General features: G+C 46.8%; 2 protein-coding genes across 4 annotated transcripts in view; both read right to left on the bottom strand.

Moving 5' to 3' along the window:
* The window catches only part of wdsub1 (WD repeat, sterile alpha motif and U-box domain containing 1), a 12,619-nt gene extending 7,762 nt beyond the window's left edge, over window positions 1-4,857 (bottom strand). For all 3 annotated transcript variants that reach the window (XM_017435417.1, XM_037979904.1, XM_037979905.1), the window contains exons 1-7: window positions 4,813-4,857; window positions 3,465-3,862; window positions 3,185-3,372; window positions 2,994-3,080; window positions 2,138-2,231; window positions 1,289-1,322; window positions 1,158-1,198 (exon numbers count right to left, since the gene is read on the bottom strand). In XM_017435417.1, the coding sequence (XP_017290906.1) occupies window positions 1,158-1,198; window positions 1,289-1,322; window positions 2,138-2,231; window positions 2,994-3,080; window positions 3,185-3,372; window positions 3,465-3,862 (842 nt within the window). In that variant the 5' untranslated portion in view covers window positions 4,813-4,857. The remainder of the gene's footprint in view (window positions 1-1,157; window positions 1,199-1,288; window positions 1,323-2,137; window positions 2,232-2,993; window positions 3,081-3,184; window positions 3,373-3,464; window positions 3,863-4,812) is intronic.
* A 1,039-nt stretch (window positions 4,858-5,896) lies between these two features.
* The window catches only part of baz2ba (bromodomain adjacent to zinc finger domain, 2Ba), a 118,322-nt gene continuing 104,855 nt past the window's right edge, over window positions 5,897-19,363 (bottom strand). The window contains exons 16-33 of the mRNA XM_037979909.1: window positions 18,168-18,233; window positions 17,746-17,886; window positions 17,287-17,541; window positions 16,973-17,196; window positions 16,068-16,142; window positions 15,759-15,990; window positions 15,618-15,680; window positions 14,934-15,078; window positions 14,125-14,846; window positions 12,853-13,105; window positions 12,488-12,643; window positions 11,008-11,168; window positions 10,604-10,935; window positions 8,773-8,908; window positions 8,546-8,692; window positions 8,117-8,418; window positions 7,887-8,030; window positions 5,897-7,387 (exon numbers count right to left, since the gene is read on the bottom strand). Coding sequence (XP_037835837.1) covers window positions 7,231-7,387; window positions 7,887-8,030; window positions 8,117-8,418; window positions 8,546-8,692; window positions 8,773-8,908; window positions 10,604-10,935; window positions 11,008-11,168; window positions 12,488-12,643; window positions 12,853-13,105; window positions 14,125-14,846; window positions 14,934-15,078; window positions 15,618-15,680; window positions 15,759-15,990; window positions 16,068-16,142; window positions 16,973-17,196; window positions 17,287-17,541; window positions 17,746-17,886; window positions 18,168-18,233 — 3,711 coding nt within the window. The 3' untranslated portion in view covers window positions 5,897-7,230. The remainder of the gene's footprint in view (window positions 7,388-7,886; window positions 8,031-8,116; window positions 8,419-8,545; window positions 8,693-8,772; window positions 8,909-10,603; window positions 10,936-11,007; window positions 11,169-12,487; window positions 12,644-12,852; window positions 13,106-14,124; window positions 14,847-14,933; window positions 15,079-15,617; window positions 15,681-15,758; window positions 15,991-16,067; window positions 16,143-16,972; window positions 17,197-17,286; window positions 17,542-17,745; window positions 17,887-18,167; window positions 18,234-19,363) is intronic.

The raw sequence follows: 19,363 nt of genomic DNA, 5'->3' as shown, positions 1-19,363 counted from the left end.
TGTAAGTACTCAGTAAGTACCCTGTAAGTACCCTGTCAGTACCCAGTAAGTACCCTGTAAGTACTCAGTAAGTACCCTGTAAGTACCCAGTAAGTACCCTGTAAGTACCCTGTTAGTACTCAGTAAGTACCCTGTCAGTACCCAGTAAGTACCCTGTTAGTACACTGTAAGTACCCAGTAAGTACCCTGTAAGTACTCAGTAAGTACCCTGTAAGTACCCAGTAAGTACCCTGTCAGTACCAAGTAAGTACCCTGTAAGTACTCAGTAAGTACCCTGTAAGTACCCAGTAAGTACCCTGTAAGTACCCTGTCAGTACTCAGTAAGTACCCTGTCAGTACCCAGTAAGTACCCTGTCAGTACACTGTAAGTACCCTGTAAGTACCCTGTCAGTACACTGTAAGTACCCAGTAAGTACCCTGTAAGTACCCTGTCAGTACACTGTAAGTACCCAGTAAGTACCCTGTCAGTACTCAGTAAGTACCTGGTATGTTTTATGTATTTTTGCACAGATAGTAATTGATTCTTTCTCAGGAATAAAAGCGTCTCTCTGCCTCAGGCGGGGATAAAAACTTTTACTGTAGTACTCTGAGAGACGCTCTCCGGCAGACAGCTGGCTGCACCGAGGATCGAAACCAGGATTAAAATCAACTTTTCCTCCGAGTTCAGAAAGTTAATGAGGACCGAAGCCGATTGCAGAGAAATCCACAAAGAGCCGAGAGAAGCGCTCCAATCAGGACCTCCTCTGGCTGCTGAAATAAAGTAAAAGGAGTTTCCTGGAGGCTTTTCGTCAAAAAACTTTTCATTTTCCTGCTTCCACTTCAGTCGGAGGCCTAAAAAAAGGGCTTTTCTTCGCGGCGCTGAAAGGAGCCTGATGCCTTTCAGACACAGGTGGCTGGATCGTTCATCCGGGGCTTCTGGGTCCCGCCTCGCAGCGGGAAAATGGAAAACCTGCGTTTGAAGATCAGAATGCACCCGAGGCTTTTTACTTCCTGCTCTTTAATCACAGCAGCTAAATCAGGGGTCCCTAACCACGACCGAGGACCAACGGACTGATGTTTACCCAGAATGCACTGCAGCAATCATCTCCTCTGTCAGGGTTGACGGTTAAAGATGTTAAAAACCAGACGGGTTGTGTTTTTGTCCTGAAAGTATTTACCTCTCGTGGTGGTTCAGCTTGTGGAGCAGAACTGCGTTATTCTGACAGAAAAGGAAGGAAAACAAAATAAAATCACTGCAGCTGAAGGTTAAAGCTAAAAGTGTGATAATAAGAATAATAATTAAACTCACTGCATCGTAGATCGTAACGCTTTTGTCCACAGATCTAAGAGAAGAAGAGACAGGCAGGTTAGTAAATGTCTCCCTCTGGTGGCGGGACAGCAGCGCTGCGCCGCCTCGAGGAAGCTGGCCCACTTTAACGTAAACAACCCAAACATGATGGCTGACCTATTTAAGGTGATTTATGGGGCAGATTTAACACGCTTACAGCTGGAAACTGAAAGTTCTCATGAGAGAATAAAGACGAAGAGATTAAACGTGTAAAAAAAACAACGACTTTAAACGTTTAATGAGGGAGGAGTTCACCGACAGAAACTCCAGATTATCAGAAAATAAAAACAAGGAGAGAAGTTTTTAACCCCTAAAGCCTGAAAGAAACAGGAAATAAATCTCTGAGCTGAAGTTAAATCCATGACGACACTTTAGCCTTTAGTTACTGTTCTGCTGCTTATAGCTTTAAGCTACCATTCTGCTAATTTTAGTTGGCCGTTAGTTATTTTTAGCAATGATTCTACTTCTACCCTTTAGCTACCATTGTGCTACTTTTAACGTTTAGCTTCAGTTCTGCTATTTCAGCTAGCCTATTGCTTCTTTAAACCTTTACCTAACATGCTACTACTTTAAGCATCAAGCTACAGTTTTGCTACTTTTAGCTTTTAGCTACTGGTCTGCAACTCTTAACTGGCTTCTTGTTTCTTTTAACTACCAGTCAGCCATTTGTAGCTTCTAGCCTTTTATTTCTTTAAGCTGGCCTATTGCTACTATTAGCATTTTGCTACTTTTAGTTTATAGCTGTTTTAAGAATTTTAGCTTTACCAACTCGGTTTCATCAGTCGTTCAGCAGTCATTAAGCAGTCGTACCCAGACACCAGCAGCTGTCCGTCTGAGGAGAACGAGCAGCAGAGAACTGGAGCCGCCTGAGCCGTCAGCGTGTGGAGCAGCTGCATCTTAAAGGCTGCAGACAGAAACAACAACTGCAGTATTACACAGTACTACGGTACCACAGTACTATGGTACTATGGGACTACGGTACTACAGTACTACAGTACATTTACACATGTACACTCCTGGAAACAGCTGCTGGTGGAGAAGTTGCTGTTTAAAGTGAAACGTGTTCGTCTTCGCTTCCCGTCCTGCTGCTAATTCAGAATCAGCCTCCAACCGCTGGACGGGCGGAACCGACCACATCTTACCGAGGAACTCCGGCACTCATCAACAATTCATGAAGTCCGGAAACATCCGAACAGACGTAACAGAGCTTTAAAGTTTGAAAAACGTGCTGCGAGGGCGGACTTTAACGGACAGACAAGTAGATAAATGAACGTTTTTTACTCTAAAATAACTCCTGATCACAGAAGTTCAAAAACTTCAAATGGGTCCTCCTGGTTTTCGGGTCACAAAGGGAAACCCGGACCTCCTCTCCTCGGTGACTCCTTGGGATCCCGAGGTGTTTCCTGAAAGTTCTGGGTCCGCCCTGAAGGAGGTCTCCGGATCAGATCCGCTCCGAGGCCGAACCCGGCCAGCCGAGGGAAGGTTGGAACGTGGAGAGATGTTCCTTCTTCACCACGGCAGACCGGAGCGACGCTCTCAGTCCTGCAGACGACTCACCCCGCCGCAAAGACAAAGACAGAGTCCCGCCCCTTTTTTTTCTTTTAAATTTACATTCACACACAGATGACAGGAAAAGACAACCTGAATGTCTGCTGAAGGTCTTTACCTCCGGAGCTGAACTTGTTGACGGCCCAGATCTTCAGGTGACTGTCCTGCCCGCAGGAGGCCAAACGGAACTGCACCAGCTGACCCCCTAAGAGTCCAGAACAAAGAAAAACCAGAACCAAACACGGCCTCAGTGGACCCGGTTCGAGCGATCAGAGAAACCTGCTGAAGCTGACAGGCAAAGCCGCTGACCGCTGAGGATGCTGGGAGCGAAGGCGCAGCAGGAGACCCCCAGGTCGTGGGCGTTCTTCTCAGCGTGGAGCTGGTTCAGGTCCAGGTCCCACAGGCGCAGGTCTCCGTAGGTGGAGCCGGTGGCGAAGATCTGACCGCAGGGGCTGAAGGAGCAGGCCACCATGGTGGTGTCGCTCACTCCCCCGGTCCTTCAGGACAGAATGACACAAAGATCAGAGCCGAGGATCTGTCAAAAACAGCTAAACAGCAGTTAAAGGAGGTTTCAGCTGATTCCGTTTACCGGCGCAGCCGTTTGGACGGGAAATCCCAGAGAGCCAAAGTCCCGTCGGACGCGCCGGACACCAGGTGGGCGGAGTCCGGAGACAGCGCGCAGATCCTGACGGGGCTGCGGCCAGGGTGCTCCAGGACGGCCTCGATGTCCCCCGTCCCCGTGGACCAGACCACGGTGGTGGCGTCCGTGGAGCAGGAGACGAGGAACTGCCCGCAGGCGCTGAAGCAGCAGCAGTGGACGCCATAGCCGTGGCCCGTCAGCGGCGAGAACGGCAGCTCGGAGAAGTCGAGGGCGCTGTAGACCCGCAGGGTTTTGTCCCCGGAGCACGTGGCGAACAGCGCGGCTGAGAAGGAGCACCAGTTGACATCGTCCTGATGGTCCTGCAAGGTGCAGATCAGAGACGCCATCTGCAGGAGGAGGAGGTTCAGATCAACACAGAAGAGTCGCAGGTTTCACTCTGAGGTTCTTCCAGAACCGGACCGGAGGAACTGAAAGGACAAGGGTCTACCTGCAGGGAGCTGAGCTTTTTAAAGCTTTACAAACAACAAGAAGGATTTTAAATCGACTCTGGGTTTAACTAGATGGCCGAGGAAAAGTTTTTAATCAAACCTGATTGTTTTAGTTGCAGATTTCTGAAAAAAAATAAGTTTGTGCAGAATTTTGTTTAGAAATCCTGCAAAACGTGAATTAAAATACATATAAATATACAGAAATACATGCATTAATCTTTTTTTATGTCAATTCGCATTTAAAATGATCCAGCTTTAGCTATATTTCTACTTAAATACATTATGTATGTGTTTTTGACTTCTCAATAAAAGCTGCAAATCAAAAATGTGGATTTTAAACCTCCAAATCTTTAAGGTTGTTTATTCACTATTTTTATTAGTAAATAAACAACCAAAAAATACAAGTTAGTGTCTGGTGTAAAGAAGCAGAAAACAGTGAGCAGAAAGGTCAATATTTGGAAATAATAAAGATATTTTTAAAGCTAAATTACAAAATAAAATCCAGAAAGTATTATTATACAATAATAAAGTGGTCTTGGTTCGTATGTTGGGTAAAGAACCAGTAAATAATTCTGTTTTATAAGAAGGTTTCTTATTTCTTCGGACAAAAAGTTGGTTTAATTGATAATCCCGGATGATGAAACATCATAAACTTGGACGGTTTTCATTCCTGTGTCGTTAAATCTGAAATTTTCTGCCTCAAAATAAGAACTAAATATAAAAACAACCCGCGCGAAACAAAGCTCGAGGAAAAGAGTAAATAAAAATAAAATAAAATGCCGTTAAAATGCAATAAACAGCCTCTAAAATCAGCTAATGTGTGACTGAAGCGGAGGAAAGAACCTTACCTGCCTCCGTCGTAGATGTTAGTGTTTACTTCCTGGACCGTGACGTCACCGCGATATAACCTTGACGCATTCGCTGTACCTCGGAAATATGAGTGTCTGTTTAAAAATCCCCACAAATATATTTCTAGTTTTATTTCTGTGCTTTCTATGAATATCAAACTCTTGCAATCAACTCTTTAATTAATTCAAGTGAACTGAATAGCAATAAAGTGTTAATATTATGACTATTTTTACTTTAATTAATTAGGAACTGAAAATGCTGCCTCTTTTGTTGCTGTTGCAAGAATTGCTTAAGCTGCGGGTGTGGAAACATTATGTGACCTAGCGATGTAAAAACTGGTCTACTTGTATTGTGGTGTTTCGTTTCATTTGTTTGTTTATTTAGCAGAAGATCGTTACGTTTGTGTTCTCCGACGTCACTGAAGGGGGGAATGATGCGGATCTGCCTCTTTTCGACTCACCGTCCCATCACCCGACCAGAAACGACGAGGAGTTTACAGGGAGCGCTCCCGCTCGGCGCGCCACCGCGTACGCCGGAAGATAAATGATGCAGACAAAATACAACACCATAGCTTATATATTTATTTCCCTCCTCTTGTCTCGCTGCCCTTTACATACTTGTAGGTTGGTAGTCTGGTTTTTCACCTATTGTCAAGTCTTTATCTTTGACTATTTTGTCTTTGAAAAGGTTTTCCCAAATGCAACCTTGGTGTAATGCCTAAACTTTCATGATTTCAGAAACATAAAGTGGTATAAAATTAAAATTTTTCCTTATTTTAGGATGCAACTGGAAACCAAGCAGTTATGTCTGCAAAGTAACAGATTAATTTAACAACTAAGACTAAATTAATTACAAATAAACCGATTCAAGGAAAAAAATATTTTACTTGGTTTCATTTTAGTGCTCTTATCTTTATCGTTTTATTTTGGAGGGTTGTTTTAAAAAGAAACTCCAGAGGATGACTCTCAGCTACTACCACGGCAAAGCTTAGCTGGATATCTGTAAAGTTAGAGCCTGAGCTGGATTACTTTCTGAGCTTTCCGGTGTCAACTCCCCGAGCGAAACAAAACGAGTTTAAGACGATTACGTTGAAAAAACATCCTTTTAATAGGTCCGTGCCAGACACTAGTGAAAAATAAAGCTCCTACAAAAGAATGATACTTTTATTCCACAATATCTTAAATAAAGTAACTTCAAGTACTTTTGACTTGGGTACAAAAAAATCTAGCTGCCTCCATCGGGCCACAACACACAGCAAGGTTCAACACAGTGGTTACAAATGGCCGCCGGTCCTCTGTATTGTGGCAGAATCTGAGGAAATGTTAGTGGAAGCATCACCGAATGCTCGTTGTTCCTGTTTGTTTTTCTTCTGCGATGGTGAGGAATGATTTCTGAGTCACTGTCCCAACGTTGGAGGCCCTGTTGGATTGAAATCATATTAAAAAAATAACTGTCGTAAGAATGAAAAAACTAAAAAAAAAAAACAACAACATCCCCTACATGCCCCTGTTGGAAGGGTAGGCACTACCAAGATTAAGGATACCACAGTGTTTGCAGAGGATATGTATATACTGTACAAACAATATTTATGATAATGCTTTCATCACGTTCACTAAAATAGAATGCTACAATCATTCTAAGGCATAAACAATATCTTAATATTCTTAAACAATTTTTACACATTGTTCCAAACAAGACGTAAATATTGACATTAATAAACAGTATATACACAAGGATCGCCGTTTTTTTCCTAACTGTTCCTGTAAATAAATGCAGTTCTGGTTCTCCGACGCCCCGGAGCGCTGAACAGTGTAAACAGGTTTTTATTTATTTATTTTTTATCTTCTCTTTTCTTGGCTTCGTTTGATATTTGGAAGGAAAACAAAACAAAAAAAACAATAAAATAAAATAAAATTATAACACAACGACACATTCCTTTTTTTTGTTTGTTTGTTTTTGTTTTAAATTCAAAGCAGTTTTGATGATTTCTCCTTTTCATAGAAAATGAAGTGGACCTTGATTCATAAATAATTAATACAAAATTAAATACATTCACTATAATACGATTAAATAACAAAAGACTCTGTACAGGTAGTGGAACGTATCGTGGCGCAGTCGAGCGTTCAGTGCAGTGTTCTCAGACAGGGAATGGTATTGCACTCGGACCCCATTTCTCTGGGACTCTTTGGGGTTTCATCCCTGTTGGAATAAATCCAGCGCACCTCATGTAACAAGTTTTTATTTTTCCTTTTCTGAAAACGTTTCCGGGTGACGTCGGTCTCAAACGCAAACACACGGTGGAGCAGCGGACTTCCTTCCTTCCGTCCTACGAAGCCGCCGACTCCAGCAGAAAAAAAAAACAAACAAAAAACAAACAGAATAAACAACAGAATCCAAACGGAACCCGGAACGCCGTTTTAGTTCGTTTGTTTCAGGAGCTCAGTCCAGCGCTTCTCGAAGAACTTCCTCATGTTGTGGCCGGCGCGGCCGATGTCCGAGTTGTCCTCGTTGAACTTTTCACAGTTATCGAAAACCAAGTTGACGTCGATGATGAACGTCTCCAGGTTCTGATACCTGAGAACAAATAAACAAACAAACAAACTTCTGCTCATGAAGTTTTCACATCGTGAGAAATTTAAAAACAAGATTCTGCTTTTAAAATGTGAAAAAGTTTCAGGCTTTACTAGAACCGCAGGAGGTTAAACTAAACCTAACTAGAACCACAACAGAGTAAATTAAACCTAACTAGAACCGCAGATTGTTAAGGTTCCACAGGTTCTTTGGAAGTTTTAGTTCTAAGTCAAACTGATTCAGGAACTTTGAAATGAAAGAAAACGAGTTCTTTACAGAAGTTAAAGTGAAATAAACGATCCACGCCGGCAGCAGAACATGGAGAACGTGAGGAGCAGCTGGTTCCAAATAAATCCAACACGTTCTTTAAGGAACGTTCCTCACTTTGATCCTTTTCGATGTTTATTTTACAGAACCCTTGGAGGCGGCGGCTGATATAAGTTTCTACTTTTAGAGAACGAGAACAATCGTAGATGTTTGGGTTCTAACGTGGAGAACTCACTGGCTGCTAACGAGCTTCTCCCGTATGGTGGAGAAGTCCATCGGCTTCTTGATGACCTTCTTGTAGCCCGGCACCGACTTCAGGTTGACAGGGGACAGGAACGGCCATGCGTCCTGGTGCCGCTCCAGCTCCGCCAGCAGAACCCTGTGAACGGGCGCGAGAACACGGGAAGCGGGAGTTTATTTGCGGGTTTGGATTTGAAGCAGTTCTCCCCACGGGTTCCCACTCACCTGCACAGCCCCAGGTCCCTGTTGTTGTCCCTTGCCGTCTTGGCTCTCTTCACACACACGGGGCTCTCCTGATTGGCCGGCGTCGGAGCCGGCGAGCTGTCCTCCGTCTTCCTCTTCCTGCTGGTGTCTTTGGCGCCCTTCTTGGGCGTGCTGCTGGCGCTGGCCGAGTCCTCCTCGGACACGTCGCCGTTCCCCGCCTGCTTCCCGTTCTTCTTGGCCTCCACGCCTTTCTTGCCGCCTCCCCCGCCGGACGCCGCCGGTTTGGCCGGAGGCTTTTTGCTCTTCGGGGACGAACCGCTCGCCTGGAGACGTAAAACGAAACCGGTTAGAGTTCACGGCGCCGCTTCAGTCAACGACGTCTGGTGGATCTTAAGAGCTCCACACGGCCCGGCACCAGCCCGGTACCAGGTGTTAAAAAGGTTCTGGTACCGTGGAGATGCAGGCGGGGCAGTACCAGTCCCCCTCCGGGATGCTGGTGATCTTGGGTTTGTGGCAGTAGGTGTGGCAGCCTTTGTCGCAGCCGTCGCACAGCAGCAGCAGGTCCTCGTTGTCGCCCTTCTTGCACATTTGGCAGTACTGAAAAGGAAAAATGGCGCCGGTTAGGAAGCGAGCGAACGCCTCCCTGGGGGGAGGGGCCGGCTTTCGCGTTTCCTCACCACTTTCATGATGGAGCGCTCCCAGGCGATGGACTTCTGCAGCTGCTGGATGCACATGGCCAGCTGGGCGGCGCTGCGCACCTCGCTCAGCGCCTTCCTCCACACCTTCATGCCGTGGGCGACCTCCTCCTCGCCGCTGAGAGAGGGAGGAGAAGAAGAAGAAGAAAAGAGACGGTGAGCACCGGAAAGGGCCGCTCTCTCGCACGGAGTCCGTGGGTGTCAGTTGAAAACAAAAACAAAAAAAAAAAAAAGGTGCCGGAGAGAAGTTTCAGGCATGAGGGATTAAGGGGGGTGAGGTGCACGCCGGGCGGATCACAGTCAGGGGACGCTCATGCAGGAAGCATCAGTCTGTTCTGTTAGAGGTCAGAGGTCAGAGGTCAGAGTCACAGATCCACCACACCATGCAGATGACTGGGAAACAGAACCAGACGATGTGCAGGAAATGAGGCTGAGTGGAGCCCTGCCCACTCGGAAAAAAGGACCCAAAACAACAAACAGAAGAGTGACAGAGCAGCAGAAACAACAATCACCTCCGGGGTTTTTTTTGGTTTTATTCGTTAACTGTGCGAATGCTGAGTCAGCATCCGCGCCGTCCTCGTTAAAGTTTTCAGATTCTGCTACTTTAGCCACAAAACGTTCAGCTGCTTCAGGAGACGGGTGTCCTTTTTTATATTATTCAAACTTTCATCTTGGAAACATCTTTGGTTCTTTTAATTCTGCTTCAGCACACTGTCTCTTTTAGCTTTCTTTAGCTACCGTTCAGCTACTTTTAGCTTGTTTTCTGCTCCTTTCTGTCTGTATTCTGCTCATTTCAGCCTCGGTTTTATTTATTGTTTAGCCAATTTTAGCCTCTGTTCTGCTCATTTCAGACACTTTTTTTTACTCATTTTACCCCATTTCAGCCTTTCTTCTCCTTATTTCAGCCTCTGTTCAACTGATTTTTACTCATTTCAGACCCTTTTTTGTTCATTTTAGCTTGTTTTGCTGATTTTATTCTACGTTTTGCCTCTTGCAGCCTCTGTTCTGTTCATTTCAGCACCTTCTTTGCTGATTTCAGCCCCTTTTTTGCTCATTTTATTCCATTTTAGCCTTTCTTCTCCTTATTTCAGCCTCTGTTCTGCTGATTTTAGCCTCTGTTCTGTTCATTTCAGCACCTTTTTGGCCGATTTTGACCTCTGATTTGCTGATTTCAGCCCCCTTTTTGCTCATTTTAGCACATTTCAGCCTTTCTTATTTTTATTTCAGCCTCTGTTCTGCAGATTTTTACTAATTCCAGCCTCTTTTCGGCTGATTTTTACTCATTTCAGCATCTTTTTGGCCGATTTTGACCTCTGTTTTACTGATTTTAGCCACCTCTTTTTTGCTCATTTTAGCTTGTTTTACTCATTTTATTCTCCGTTTTGCTAATTTCTACTTTCGTTTTGTTCATTTCAGCACCTTTTTTGCTGATTTCAGCCCCATTCTTATCATTATATCCTATTTCAGCCTTTCTTCTCCTCATTTCAGCCTCTTTTCTGCTGATTTTTACTCATTTCAGCCTCTGTCCTGCTGATTTTTACTCATTTCAGCCTCTGTCCTGCTGATTTTATCCCCTTATTTTTGCTCCTTTCAGCTCCTTTCAGCCTCCGCTTGATTTAACTCCAGCAGCTGCGTTTTTTTTAGCTCCTTCTCCAGATTCGACTCTCGCACGGCTCAGCATTCACACTGCATTTTGTCAGAAAATGCGATTTGTGTAGATTTGAAGTAAAATGGGAAACACAAAGCACACACAGAGAGAGGAAGTGGTCTCAGTGGGACAGTGGGGGGAGCTTTGGTTGGAGAGATGACCTACCCTTCCCTGTCAGCACTAGTGGATGGGGCGGGGGCGGGGACAGTGACCGTACCCACATTATCCAGCCTGATCTGAATGGTGGTACCTAAGGGGCTCCTCAGGTACCTTCTCTCGATGTTGCGCTCCAGATCGGCCAGACGTGTCACTGCTATGTCCAGCGGGTTGTCTGGGTGACGCATCACCCCGCCCTTCTCCCCGCGCTCCTCCGGGTGCTCCCTGCAGTCCTTGTCTCCCGCGCTCGCCGCCGCCGCCGCCGTGCATTTGGCGAGGGGCTTGTGCTCGAAGTAGACCAGGTCCTCGCGCTCCGACTGAGGGTCCGGATAGGTCCAGCCCTGAGAAGAAACCGAGCTGTTACCTCCGCTGACCCCGGTGGCGCCCGGCGGCTCTGTCTGCCCGCGACTCACCTTCACCTGCAGGCTGGCGGCGGTGACCTTCCTCTCCAGCTCCTCCACCTGCTGCAGCATGTCGATGTCCATCTCCATGGCCTGCTCCTCCACGCACCAGCCGCGCACCGACTCCACGCTCACCTGGCTCTCCTCAAGCTCGCGCAGCTCGATCATGGCGGCTGGAGGGGCGAGACGACAGGCGTCAGCCGAGAGCCGCGCCGAAACTTAGAGGTGGGGCTGCGAGGCGATCTGAGCGCCGAAACGACGAGCTGAAGTAACCCCAGCTAAACGCTAAAAGGGTCAAATCACCAGCTAAAAGATAAAAGGGTCAAATCACCAGCTAAAAGCTAAAAGGATCAAATCACCAGCTAAAAGCTAAAAGGATCAAATCACCAGCTAAACGCTAAAAGGATCAAAACACCAGCTAAACGCTAAAAGGGTCAAGACACAAGCTAAAAGGATCAAAACCACAGCTAAAAGCTAAAAGCATCAAAACACCAGCTAAAAGCTAAAAGGGTCAATATACCAGCTAAAAGCTAAAAGGATCAATACACCAGCTAAAAGGATCAATACACCAGCTAAAAGGATCAATACACCAGCTGAAAGCTAAAAGGACCAAAACACCAGCTAAAAGCTAAAAGGATCAATACACAAGCTAAAAGCTAAAAGGATCAAAACCACAGCTAAAAGCAGGAAGAGGATTCAAAACGTTCAGAAAGAGCTGAAAGACGAAGCCAAACACTAGCTAAAAACTAGCTAAAAGTATAAAAACACTTAACTAAAAGCTAAAAAGGGCAAATACTAGCTCAAAGCTACAAGGACCAAAACGCTATCTTAAAGCTTAAAGAATAAATACATTAGCTAAAGGTAAAAGAAGCAAACCATTAGCTGTAAGCTACAACAAGCTAAACGCTAGCTATAAGCCAAAATTAGCAAAACAATAGTTCAAAACTACATGAAGAAAACACTAGCTAAAGGCTAAAATAAGCTGAGCATAAGTTAAAGTTAAAAGGGCAAAATACTAGCTTAAAGCTAAAAGAAGTAGACCGCTAACTAAAAGCTACTTGAAGCAAAACAGTAGCTAAAGGCTAAAAGTATAAGAACACTAACAAAAAAGCTAAAAAGGGCAAAATGCTAGCTCAAAGCTAAAAGAAGCTGAACATTCGTTAAAAATAGAAAAAGCAGACCGCTAGCTGAAAGCTACATGGAGCAAAATGCTAGCTTATAATAAAAACAATAGTTCAAAGCTACAAGGAACAACACAGTAGCTAAAGGGTAAAATAATCTGAACATTAGCTAAAAGCTAAGTTTTTGAAGAAACTGAAGCGTTCTCCATCTTTAAATATGGAGAAATTATCTGTAAATAAAGTGAAATATTTTAAAAAGTCTCAGCAGCCGACAGCTGAACGAGCCGAAGGTTTGGCTGTACGAACAGCTAAAACAGCCCACAGTCTGCAGAAATAGGAACCCCACACTGAAAGCTGAGGAGAACACTCACCGTCTCGGTGTTTGGTGCAGACCTGCGGGATGATCTCCAGGTACTTCTGGATCTGCCGGTGGAGACCTTTCTCTCTGATTCCCCGGCTGTGGAGCGCGTCGACCAGAGCCCGCAGCTGCTCGATGTGAGACACCCGCCACCAGCCCGCCAGCATCTCTGCAACACGGAGCACATGCGTGTTGGTTCGAGCACGCCGCGAAGGCAGCAGCACGGCGATGTGGCTGCTGAGGACTGAGCCGTTCACGCTAACACGAGCTAAATGGAAGCTAAACGAATCGTAGCTGAAGGCTAAAAAGGACAAAATGATGACTGAAAACACAAAAGCAGCTAAAAGGAGCAGAAGAAGACGAGCGGCGGGCGCCTACCCTCCGGGATGGGCCGAGGCGACGAGTAGTCGAGCGACTTCGGCATCTCCAAGGCGGGCGAAGGCATGGAGGAGCTCTTCTCGATGCGAGGTAACGGAGAGTCGCTCTTGCTGGAGACGCTGGCGGCCATGTTGCCCTCCAAGGAGTGACCCGGCACGGGGCTGGGGCTGCTGCACGGCGGCAGGCTGGGGCTCATCACGCCGCTGGACCAGCCGCCGAAGGACACGCCGAGCAGCGAGCCGCCGGACTTCAGCTGCGGGGAGGAGAGGACGGGCGGGTTTAAGGCTACAGAAGTCCCAGCCTCTGCTGGAATATAAGCCGAGGGCTACGAGCTACTGATGCTAGCTAAACCCCGACAACAGCAAAACATCCAGCTAAGAGCTAAAGGAACAAAAAGGCTAGTTTAAAATATCAAAACGCTAGCTAGAAGCTAAAAGTATCAAAAGGCTAACTAAAGGCTAAGCAAATGACTAGCTAAAGTTTAAATGTAGCAAAATGCTAATAGACGCTAAAATTAGCAAAACACCAGCTGAATATTAAAAAATAGCAAAAGGTTAGTTAAAAGTACTAAAAGGCAAACTCAAAGCTAAAGTTTAGCTAAAAGATTAGGTAAATGTAGCAAAAAGCTATCTGAAATCTAAACACAGCAAAAGGTTAGAAGTAGCTAAATCCTAATGGAAGCTAAAATGATCAAAATGCCAACTTAAAACTAATAGTAGCAAAAAGTTAGCTAAAAATATCAAAAGGCTAACTAAAAGCTAAAGTAGCAAAACACCAGCTGAATACTAAAAGTAGCAAAATGCTAGGTAAAAGCTAAAGCCTCAAAAGATTAGCTAAATGTAGCAAAATGCTAAGTAAAAACTAAACACAGCAAAGGACTAGCTAAAAGTTAAATGTAGCAAAATGCTAGTTAAAGGCTAAAGTCTTAAAAGGTTGGCTAAAAGTAGCAAAAGGGTGTCTATAAGCTGAAAGTATCAAAAAGCTAACTAAAGACTAAGCAAATGACTAGCAAAATGCTAATAGATGCTAAAATTAGCAAAACACCAGCTGAATACTAAAAGTACTAAAAAGCTAACTAGAAGCTAAAAGTACCAAAGCACCAGCTGAATAGTAAAAAAAGCTAAAGACTAGCTAAAAGCTAACGTGTCCAAAGGTTAGCTCAAACTTAGAGGCCGCAGCTGAAGCAGCTCTGTCTGTTTCTAAAGGAAAAATGTGTAAAAAGTGGAGAAATGATCAGAAAACAAAGATGGCGCCCGGCCGGCGCCGCCTCACCTGCAGGGTGGACAGCGGGTAGTTGAGGAGGCCGGCCGGATGGTGCGGGCTGGTGGAGGCCGAGGCAGCGGAAGGCGTGAGAGGTAGCGCCGGGGACGGAGGCGGAGACCTGGGTCTGCCCGGGGTGGAGGACGCCTGCGGCGAGCCGCGCGGCGCTCCCGGGGGCGTGACCGTCAGGGAGGACAGGTCGCAGGGGCTGCGGGGGAGCAGGCTGAACCAATGGCCGCTCCGCTCCGTCAGGACCCGGAGCAGCTGGTCGCTGGCCTGGAAGGACAGCAGCGGGGACGGCGCGGGGGACGAGGTGGGCGGAGTGTTCCCGGGGCTCTCGCGGGGAGCCGGCAGGCAGGGGAAGGACAGCGAGGTGGACGCCGGATGCGGGATGTTGGTGGAGTCGCCGGCGGTCACCATGGAGGGGGTAGCTGCCGCCGCCGGCTCGGGAGTACCGCGATGAGGGGAGGACACCACGGGACTCCTGTTCTGTCTCCCGTGCGGACCGTCCTTGTCCTCTGCCTTCACGGCGGCGTCTTTGCGGACGTCTCGGCGCACGAACAGTTTGGAGACGCAGAAGAGCGACGGCGAGCTTTTCTTCCCATTGGGCTCCTTCTGCTCCTCCTCCGGCGGCTTCTCCTTGTGCAGCTCGATCTCCTGCGGCTCCTCCTTCACCTTCACCTCCTCCGCAGCGCGCCTCCTCCGCTGACGCTCCTCCTCCAGCTCCTCCGGAGCTGCAGGGAAACCAACGTTTGCACCAACATCATTCTGGGGGAAAAAACGGTTGATTTGTGTGAAGCTAGAAGAATAACGGACTCTACCTTCTCCGCTCTCCATGGCCTCGATGAAGACGCCCCCGCAGTGCGGCAGGACCCAGTACCGGCGCCGGTACCGGTCCTGCCCGTACATCATGGAGCGGAGGGAGTGAGAAATCTCAAAGAGCTTCTTCCTCGTCTGATGATGCTGCTGCAGAGACGAAGAACAAACACCGACGGCTTATTGATCGTCGCAGGCTACGCTAACGAGCTAACTCGTTAAGATAATTAACGCCTCAATTAGCAAACAGCTCCACGTCTGCACTTCGTTTGGATATTTTACTAAAGTAAAACCGTTAAATAAAAACAATCTGCAGAAACGTTGAAGGACGACGGATGGCTGCCGGTTCAACAGGGGGAAGACAGAAACGCAGCCTGAAAGGTAAGCCTCGAAACCTGAGCTGAAACTGAGCTGCTGGCTGAAGAGAAGCTAAAAGGTGCAAACTGAGGATAAAATGGAAGTAAATAGTAGCTAAAGTGATCAAAATGACAGCTAAAAGGAGTAGAAGAGCAGCTAAAAGCAGAAGCTGAAGCAGATATTGAAGAAATTTTAATAAATATTACATTTTCTGTTGGACAAAACTCAATTTTGATGCTTTTACAGCTGTTTCCTCAACATCTGTTCTGCTTTTGATCCCACATCATGAATCATTTCGGTTAGCGATGCTCGCGGCCTGAACTGGAGCTCACCTTGGCTAATTTCTCGATTTGCTTCTCCAGCTCCTCGACGCTGGTGGCGTGGTCCACTTCGTCCTGCTGGGACGATCAGAAAACATCTGTAACATCTGCTTCCACAACGTGAATTCAAACACGTCCGTTTTTCTTTCTTACCTCGTCAAACGTTTCCACCTTTTTGACCTTTTTAATTTCCTCCTCCTCGTCATCGTCTTCGTCCTCCGCCGGGTCGTCGCTGTCGTCGTCTTCGTCCTCGTCGTCCTCGCTGTCCGCACCCAGTTTCCGTTTGCGCTTGGAGGCGGAGGACGGCGTCCCCACGGACTGGTTCTCCTCTCCGCCCGCGCTGGCCTCCCTCTTCCCCGTCCGTTTGGCATAAATGGTTCTCAGCCTGCGGGAACGAATGGGTTAATTTCACGCCCAAAATAAAAAAACAAAAAAAGCTTTGAGGCGAAAATAAAAACCTACTTCTTCAGTTTTCCCTCCATGATGATTTTGTCCTTCCTCATGTTTGACATCTGATCCAGATTCTTGTCGATCTCACTGCAACGAGAAACACTTTCAGCTAAATTCCATCAGAGGACGACTTTAACATCCAGTCATATAAAGACACGTTAGCTGCTTCATTTATCAGACCCTCCAGGATTTCGCGATGTTGCGACCGCAACTATTAATGCAAAATCAAGCAAACCCCGCAAAATTGCAACTTTTTGCAACTTTCCCGAAACTTTAACCCAATATTTATTGTTTCTAAAGTGATTCGCCATCGTTTCTGTGGTCTAGTCTCTTCTTTGTGGGTTTGTGTAGCGTGGAATACAAAATAAGCCCAAATAACTCAGGAAGAAGACACGTGACGTCACTTCCTGTTAACATCAGAATGCCGGGAGCGTGCAGGAGCAGCGACCGAAGCCAAAATGTGCGCTAATGCTTCACATTTGCCCACAAAGATTTCAGCAAACCAGTTTCCTCCCCAGCTGCAGCTGTTTTGCACGTCCTGCAGTGTAATCATGGAACATAAACGCATCGACAAACACTTTGTGTCTGCAAAACATGTGAGGAGAGCTGCAGACCAGGGACAATCCAGAAATGCTCATGAATGTCAGTTTAGAAGCTATCAAAGTTCTCAAATAAAGCACCTTTTGAGAATGTCAACGTTTGTTGGGAATTATCTTACAAAACTAGGAAGGATTTTTAGTTTATATATTAAAAGTAATGGTTGTTTATTGATTTTAGTAAAAAAAAAATCGCAACTTTTAGGAAAATGCCCGCGAAATCAGACCTTTTAGCTGCAACAATCACAAAAAATGCCTCGTGAAATCCTGCAGGGACTGATTGGTTTCTACTGTAACATCTGGAGAGCCGAAGCCTCCCACCTGATCACGGCTCGGCTGCAGGCCAGCTCGTTGGCCAGGAAGCCCAGGATGGAGGCCTTCTGGGCGGGCGTGTGAGCCTGGAAGGCCTTGGTCTTCAGGCTGAGGGCTAATGGCGCCAGCTCGGTGTTGGCACAATGAGCGCTCATGTACATCTGGAGAACCTCGGAGACGTTGTCCCTGTTGATGCCCACGTTGGTCAGGTGGTCCCCCAGCATGGTTTTGGTCTGAATAAAACGAGAGCGAACCGTTTGAAAGTTTTGGAGCCAGGAAGCTGATAAATACGGATAAATCGCTGACGGATGGGGGGGCCTCACCTTTTGTCCAGGTGGCAGACCGGGATCGCAGACGGCGAGAGACAACAGCTTGACCAACAGGTCCTGGACTTGTCCCATGCTGTCCCCCACGTTGAGCAGACCCTCCTGCAGCATCCCCAGCGTGGGCACGTCCGCGTTCAGGTCGAGGCCTAAAACCTTCCCGAAGCCTCGCAGGAACTGCATCAGCATCAGGCAGTCGGACACGGCCCGACCCGGCAGGATGAGCCCGGGAATCCGGGAGAACTCTGGGAGGGGCTGCAGAGAGAAAAAACGGATTAAAGCCGATGCTGCTGCTGCAAATAACCAGATGTCTTCATGCTGTGATGAGTTACTTTAACCACTAGGGGGCAGACGCCTCTAAATATTTACACACCAGCCGACTTTGAAGGCAAGTTGTCCGAAAACTTATATATGAGAAGAATTCGGCTGGTGTTGATCTGGTTAAACGGAGGAATCTACCTTGTGGTCCGACAGACACATGTCTTCATTCGGCTTCTTCAGCTCCCTGGCGATCTCCAGCTCCAGCCGCCGCTGCTCCAGTTTCCGCTCCTTGTTCAGGCGCTTCTCGTCCCTCTTCTCCTGCCGCAAGCGCTCGCGCTCCTGGAAGAGCCCCGAAACGCACGGGACCGTTAAAAAAAAATAAAAAAGACAAGGAAACCTTTCGGTGTTGGAATTCAGCCGCGTTGGGAGGAAAAAAGAGCCGGAGGGCCCGAATCTTTTAACTCGAGGAATAAAAAGATAAATAAAAAGGAACGGATGAATGCATTAAATGCAATCAAAGGTTTGGACCTTGAAGCGCCTCACAGACGGGCAGAAACATTATCGCCCGCCTCGTTAATGATAGTTTAGCAGCGGCTCGTGTGTCCGTGCACGTGGGCTACCTCTGCTTTCTTGCGAGCCTCAACAGCCTTCATCAGCATTACGTGTTGCCTCCTCCTCTCCCTCTCCTAGAGTAGCAAAAAAAAACAAAAACGGACACGTTAACGAGCATACACACACACCAACACACGCACACACACACACACACACACCGCACGCAGCACTGAAGGTCGACTGGACTGCTTATGCATTAATGCAACAACTGTGATGCGGCTAAATTCATTAGAGGCACCATAACTGAACAAACACAGGACGATGCTTCACATGTATACACTTTCACATGTATGGTGGAAGCATAAAGTGAAGAGTACAGGAGTACGATGACGACCGAAAAGCAACACAAAGATGCGATACAAAGTAGATGTGATGACAGGCTCAAAAACAAAAAGAGAGAAGCAGCTGGAATCGGTGACGGCGCCTCTAAACTAAAGCTGACACAACAAAAGCAACAAAATGCTGGTTCCCACAAGTCGTCTGACACCAAACACTGGCGTTGGAATCAGAACGAACATTTCTGTCAATCCATGTTGGTTTGACTCGTCGTATTCGGCGAGGGAGGAGGGCGGAGAAAAGACAAATCATCGGGTTCGAGGATGAAAAACGTTTTTTTCTGGCGGTAATGTTTACGCTTCTCGAAACGTAAAACGTCCTCCCGGTCGTTTTTCCCCGGAGTGACTCGAACGCTCCGTGGAAGGACCGGATCTCGCCGGTTTTCCCGTCCTTCCCTCTGCGGCTGCTGGATACTAGCTGGCGAACGGCGTTTCGTGACGGGTTCTCCGTTCCTGCTCAAACGGCCGACAGCCACGTGAATTTAAACGTTTTATGCGGGAGATATGAGTTTAATAAAAAGTTCCTTTACTTCCAGTTTTAAAGCTTGGCTGGGGACGCACACCGGCTGAAAGAGGACAAAAACATCCATGATTTGATGTCTAACCAGACCCTCCAGGATTTCGGGATGTTGCGATCGCAACTATTAACGCAAAATCAAGCGAACCCCGCGAAATCGCAACTTTAACCCAATATTTATTGTTTCTGAAGTGATTCGCCATCGTTTCTGTGGTCTAGTCTCTTCTTTGTGGGTTTGTGTAGCGTGGAATACAAAATAACCCCAAATAACTCAGGAAGAAGACACGTGACGTCACTTCCTGTTAACATCAGAATGCCGGGAGCGTGCAGGAGCAGCGACCGAAGCCAAAAT

The sequence above is a fragment of the Kryptolebias marmoratus genome, linkage group LG15 (genome assembly GCF_001649575.2).
Source record: "Kryptolebias marmoratus isolate JLee-2015 linkage group LG15, ASM164957v2, whole genome shotgun sequence".
Classification (NCBI taxonomy): Eukaryota; Metazoa; Chordata; class Actinopteri; order Cyprinodontiformes; family Rivulidae; genus Kryptolebias; species Kryptolebias marmoratus.
Note: the sequence above shows the minus strand (reverse complement) of the source record. Positions and strands in the feature narration are given on the sequence as shown.